The sequence below is a fragment of the Balaenoptera ricei genome, chromosome 2 (assembly GCF_028023285.1).
Source record: "Balaenoptera ricei isolate mBalRic1 chromosome 2, mBalRic1.hap2, whole genome shotgun sequence".
Taxonomy (NCBI): domain Eukaryota; kingdom Metazoa; phylum Chordata; class Mammalia; order Artiodactyla; family Balaenopteridae; genus Balaenoptera; species Balaenoptera ricei.
Window position 1 is genome coordinate 101,774,641 of NC_082640.1, and position 6,130 is coordinate 101,780,770.

General features: G+C 53.0%; 1 protein-coding gene across 1 annotated transcript in view; it reads left to right on the plus strand.

The window, feature by feature from the left end:
- The window catches only part of TGM5 (transglutaminase 5), a 29,010-nt gene extending 23,517 nt beyond the window's left edge, over window positions 1–5,493 (plus strand). The window contains 5 exon segments of the mRNA XM_059913474.1: window positions 87–328; window positions 2,783–3,145; window positions 3,664–3,824; window positions 5,045–5,178; window positions 5,340–5,493. Coding sequence (XP_059769457.1) covers window positions 87–328; window positions 2,783–3,145; window positions 3,664–3,824; window positions 5,045–5,178; window positions 5,340–5,493 — 1,054 coding nt within the window.
- The last annotated feature ends 637 nt before the right edge of the window (window positions 5,494–6,130 follow it).

The window sequence follows — 6,130 nt, forward strand, 5'->3', positions numbered from 1 at the left end:
GACAGGCAGAGCCCACTCCCACAGAAACAGACCCACCCCACCCGGCCCTGCAGCCGCAGCCCACTGAGGCCCCCCTGTTCCCCTTTAGGCCTCTACTGATGCGGCCCTGCCTCCGTCAGAGCCATCAGAGAAGGAGAGGTGGATCTGAACCATGACCCAGCCTTCACCTTCTCCATGGTAAATGCTGACTGCATGGCCTGGCTGGTCGTTGGAGGGAAGGAGCAGAAACTTCACCTGGATGCCAATTCTGTTGGCAATTTTATCAGCACCAAGAGCATCCAGAGTGATGAGCGGGATGACGTCACGGAAAACTGCGAGTACAGAGAAGGTACGAGCAAGCCCTGTGGGCACCTTCCCCACTACCCCAGGGAACCTCTCTGCCAGCTGGGGCAGCCCTCTGGGGTGTGGATGGGCAGGACCCAGGCCCACTGTCTCCTCAGCCCTTCAGTTTTAAGGTCCCAGTTGGGGTGTCCCCACTGCCTCACTTCCTCATGCCCACCACCACCCCACTCCCCACAGGCCAGTGAGCACCCTCCACCAGATGGTCACATTGATTGCAGCGCCATTGACAGGAATCCCGTCAACAGTGTAGGAATTCCTTGCCCCTGCCTTCCCGAAAAATCAGCCTCCCACTGAGGATGGCAGGGGATTGAGCAAACTCTCTCCTATTAATTTGATTAATTTCATTTAGCTTATTGTTTGATTCATGTTTCATTGGGTGTTTGGAGGACAGGCCAGACCACAGCCAGCACCGAGGCCCCTGTAAGGCCAAATGTTCACTCCTACGTCCACCCTGTGCAGAGGATGATTCTGAGAGATGGGAGCCCTGGCAGGGTCTTCTGACCCAAGCCAGCAAGAGCAAGGGGCATCTACATCAGTCAGCTGTGGACTGATTCCTGGAAATTGAGACAAACCACCAGTTTCAACCACCAGGGAGCCAAGCAAAAATACGCAGTCCAAGAGGGCCAGAAGCACGGTGAGGGGCAGGATCCGAGCAGGAGTGATTCATGACTACAGGGGGCGGGGGCGGGGGTACCTGAGGTTCCTGGGAGCACCAGCAAGTGGGTGCCTGTGGTTTGTCCGTGTCGGCCTTTGGGGCCAACACAGAGGAGCTCCAGAGTCTGAGCCTGAGAGACAAGCACTGAACACATCCAAGGGTACTGGCGATCATCCCCTCCACCCCCGTTCTCTCTGTGGCTGTTTTGGTGGGGGATCCTGAGGACAAGTGGTTTATCACTGAGGAGATTCAAGAACTACTGGAAGGAAGGAGAGTGAGCAAGGGAGACGGGGAAGGGGAGGAAGCCAATGCAGAGCACCTTGTCAGGCCGGTTAGCACTGTGGGCGGCTGGGGCTCAGTCCTGCTGGGGGCCCTGCCAGTGGGGTGGCCTGGGAAAACGCAGGACGAAGAATGCTGTTGTCTAACCATGGCCCAAATTAGTTGTTGTTAATCTGAAATCCAAATGAAACCGCCCTGCATTTTTATTTGCTAAATCTGGCAACCCTATCAGAGATTTAGTGTAAAGTGTAGAACAACACTGCAGATTTATCCCACCCACGAGGCAAGGGGCCTAGGCTCTTTATCCACCAACTCCTTTCAGTCAGGGGTTGAGGGCTGCTCCTTGGGGGGCGTAACTTCCCTAGCACTCCTGGCCTGCTCCACGCATGGGCGGAGTCAGCTCTGGTGGCAGAGAAAGCCACAGACAAAGAGCCGCAGGTGCTAGAATGTGAAAATAGGGCACGTGGGCACTGAAACAGCAAGTGCCAAGGAGATGTGAGTGGGACACTGACAGCATGTGCTACAGAGGTCCACAGGGTTCTGCTGTGAACTTGGGCCAGGGGGCTGGGGGGTGGTTGGAGCTATTTTCCAGTGGGCCTCAGTGTCCTGCTCAGTCAGATGGCATTCTGTCCGCTCCCACTTGACTGGCAGAATCTGGAGGTCGAGTAGCCCACAGATGAGCTAAGTCTGATTCACACCTCTCTGGGCTCACTCTTACTGAAGCCAATGTTGCAAGATCCTCTTCTGCCTGGATCCAGGCTTAGAATGACCCCAGAGCGAGGGGAGAAGGGTGGCCTCAGCCTGGGGAGATTGTGGGGCTGCACTGAGGGGACCAGTAAGTGCTCAGTGCAGGCAGCTGCTGGGATTATTAGGGAAGCACGGATGAGTGTTCGGGCACATTCTGGCCACAGCGCCTGCCCAGGACTGAAGCCTGGGCGCTCTGGAAACTCGGTTTGCCTGAATTGCCTCCTGTTTGTTTTTTTTTTCACCGTAGCTTCTCAGTTTCTCAGTTTCCAGGAATTAGTCTACAACTGACCAATAATTTGGTCCTGGAGCAGAAAATCACACCATGTCCTGTTGTCTTTAAGAGGTTTATTCCTCTGCATTGTAGCCTTCATCTTTCCCTTGGGGAACGTGGGATAGAGTCCAGTGGTCATGAGCACAGATTTTCACGTCAGACGAATTTGGTTTCCATTTGACTCTGCCCTGTGCAAGTTGTGTGACTTGGGCGAGCGACATGACCTCTCTGAGCCCCATTTTCCTCATCTGTATATGGAATGATAATAATGATAGTAATACATCTATCTCACAGTTGATATGAAGATGAAAGGTGTAAGAGCTCAGCAGAGTGTGACTCTTGGAAAGACTTGATGACTAGTAGGGAGCCTTTGTTATTGGAAATGAAGGTTTTAACACCCTGGTGGAGCCTTTGCTGAGGGTGTTCAGCCAAGGTTTACCCTCTGGGTCAGCCTGGCCCGCAGCTGGTTCTGTGCTCTGTCCTCCCAGGTTCCCTCCAGGAGAGGCAGGTGTTTCTGAAGGCTCTTCAGAAGCTGAAGCCTGGAAGGTCCCAAGGCTCCCTCCAAACAGAATCACAAACTTCCAGGTTCATGCTGCCAAGGGACAGTCCTAGGAGCCTTGCTACGCCTTCCCTTCGGCCCAGTGATGTTGTCCAGGTCTCCCTGAAATTCCAGCTGCTCGACCCACCCGACATGGGCCGGGACATAAGGTTTGTCCTGCTGGCCCTCAACATGCCGCCCCAGTTCAAGGACCTCAAAGTGAACCTGAGTGCCCAGTCTCTGCTGCATGATGGCAGCCCCCTGCCCCCATTCTGGCAGGACACAGCCTTCACCACACTCTCTCCTGAAGAAGGTATGGGCTCTGGGTATGGGCATGGGGACAGTCTGTGAACACAGGTGGCTTATGGCAATGCCAGTGGGGTCAAGCCAGCCAACAAGGGTTTGGGGGCAGACCCCTGTGACACTGGTCTTCCTAGTGTCCCCTCCAGCACAGAGTCTTCCTCCTTCCCTTCCTTCCTTCCCTCTCCCTCCCTTCTCCTCTCCTCCTTCTGTTTCTTTCCTTTACCTCCTCCTTCTTCTCCTCCAATCCTTCCTTTACTACTTCAAGGAATATAGCCTGGGTTAGTGGGGAAAGCCTGAGCTTTGAAGTCATCCAGACCTTGGTTAGAGCCTCAGTGCACCCATTTACCAGCAGAATGACCCTGGGCAAGCCATTTCACCTCTCAGCCCCTCCATCTGAAAACCGAGTACCTACTTTACTGAGGATCAGTACAGGTTGGCCCCCTCCTCTCTGTAGAAGGGTCCCCAGATCCACCCAGGCCCAGCTGACTTCCCCAGCGAGTCTCACCTCATCCTGTGTTCTCTACCTAGCAAAGACCTATCCCTGCAAAATCCCCTATTCCCAGTACGGCCAGTACCTGTCTACAGACAAGCTGATCCGCATCAGTGCCCTGGGTGAAGAGAAGAGCAGTCCCGAGAAGACCATGGTGAACAAGATCACCACCTTAGCCTATCCCAGCATCATGATTAATGTAGGCAAGAGCCCTGTGCGTGGCCTGAGGGCTCCTTGGGACCGGCTTGGGCCGGGGGCGGTGGGGGAGCCCCCTGAGAGCTTGCTCAGGAGAGCAGCCTCTCTTGTCCCCTGCCTCTTCTGGGGCCTCCAGGAACCTCCCACCAGGAGCGGGAGGTTTATCTGAACACACTTGGTTTCCATCCTCTTGCACCATGAGAGGCCTTATGGGTGGACCTTGAGCAGCTGCCATGGAGAGGTCGGGGAGAGACCCCTCTGTTGTGCCTCCTCTTGCTGTTGGCCTTCCCCAGGGTCAACATGAGGAAACATGGGCTCAAATGGGAGGGTCCTGAGATGGGGAAGAGCACTGCCCGAACAAAGGTCAGCTTAGGTTTGATTTGCCATTTCCTGGCTATGCATCCTTGGACAAGCCCCTGGGCTTCTGCTTCTTGAACTGTCAATGATGGGATTAGACCAGATGGCCTCCAAGGACCCCTCCTTCTCTGACATTCTGGTGGGGAGACTTCACAGGGCCCTTCCTGCCAGTGCTGTCTCCCCAGTGCCAAGTAGCCTCCTGGACCCTGCTGAGTGAGCCTGGGGTGCCCCCTGGTGGGGTGTGTCTGGCAAGCCCAGCCACTGGAGTCTGCTTTAGGGAGGGTTTCCAAAGGTGCCTTCAAGTTTCCTAAGGCTACTTCCTTCTCTCTATGTCCCGAATGATCCATTGCTCTTGACTCACACACTGGTGTGAAAAGAAATCAAGCCAGTTAAGAGGGTAGGAAGGGATGGAGTCAGATTGCAAAAAGAAGAAACAAGCAAAAACTGCCGAAAAATATTCTATCCACTCAAATTATGCATGAGAATCCTCTGGGAGCTCTTGCTTATTTCACACTTGGATGAAATCCTTGGAGCAGAGGAAATATTACTGGAGACTCCCAACTCATCAGACCTTTCCATATGCTGGGTTGAGTAGAAGTATTTTACACAAACATCCATACATGTATAAGTGAAGTAAAAGTTTCATGTAACAATATCTTGTGTGATGTACACTGATATTCTCTTCTATTTCATTTTTTTAAATGTTAATGACAACCCATTAAGTTGTCCATAGTTGGAAAAACACATGCCATGGAAATCCAGCTCTTCAGGAACAGATCTAGGGAACAGTGCCCTCCATACATGCTTGGTGAACGGGGGGGATGAGACTAATTCTCTGCTCCCTCCTCTCTGGATCTCGCTGTTCAGGCTTTAGGAGCAGCCATTGTGAACCGGCCACTCTCCATACAGGTGATATTTTCAAACCCCCTCTCGGAGCAGGTTGAAGATTGTGCACTGACTGTGGAAGGAAGTGGTCTCTTTAGGAGACAGCAGAGAGCCCTGTGAGTGCTGGGAGCGCTCCGCCCTCCCTCCCATCTTATCCTGGGGGTAGCACTGTCCTTTCTGGACACAGGGAAAGGGGAGGCCTGGTTGCTGAGTGGAAAGGGACTGTGGGGTTATCATAATCCTATGGTTTTCTGACATCCTCCTTTCTCTGCTGCAGCATTGGAGTCCTCAAACCCCATCACAGAGCCAGCCTCACTCTGGAGACTGTCCCCTTCAAGAGTGGCCAAAGGCAGATCCAAGCAAATCTGAGGAGCAACAGGTTTAAAGACATCAAGGGTTACAGGAACGTCTATGTAGACTTTGGGTTATAAATTCTGGGACAACGAGCTGGACATGTAGATGTTAAGCTTCAGGGAAAGAGCAAGTTCAAATGCAAGCTGTGCCATTCCCCACCCAAACAGAGGCTTCTCTGGGCTCCGACGTGAGCAGCAGAGGAGATGCTGGCAATGGATAGTCCCTTGGGCCATTTGCACAGCTCCCCAGGACTCTGTTAAGGGCCCAGGGATTCCATGGTGTCCCGTTCAGAATTGTGAGATTGGCCATGCAGTCCAGAATTGTTGGACTTGGCCATGATTTACTGATCCCCAGATGTCCAGAAAAGAAGAAGACTGGCTGAGCAGCTCACTGTCACTTTGTCATTGCAATGGCTACTTCCCTAGTACCAATAAACTTCAGCCCTCATTCTCATCTTTGTGCCCATACAGTCATCACTTCCCCCACAGCAGCTGCCACCTGTTCCCTGGATTCTGGGAGTCTCCTACTGTTTTACTACCTGAGCCCACTCACTCATTTAAGAAACATTTACTGAGTGCCTGGTATGTGCCAGGCACTGTTTTGAGTGTACAGGATGAAGTGGTAAATAAAGCAAAGTCCCTGCCCCACTGGAGCTTACATCCTGCGGGGGTGGGGGAGACAGAGAATAAACACGTCAACAAATAAGGAAGGCGC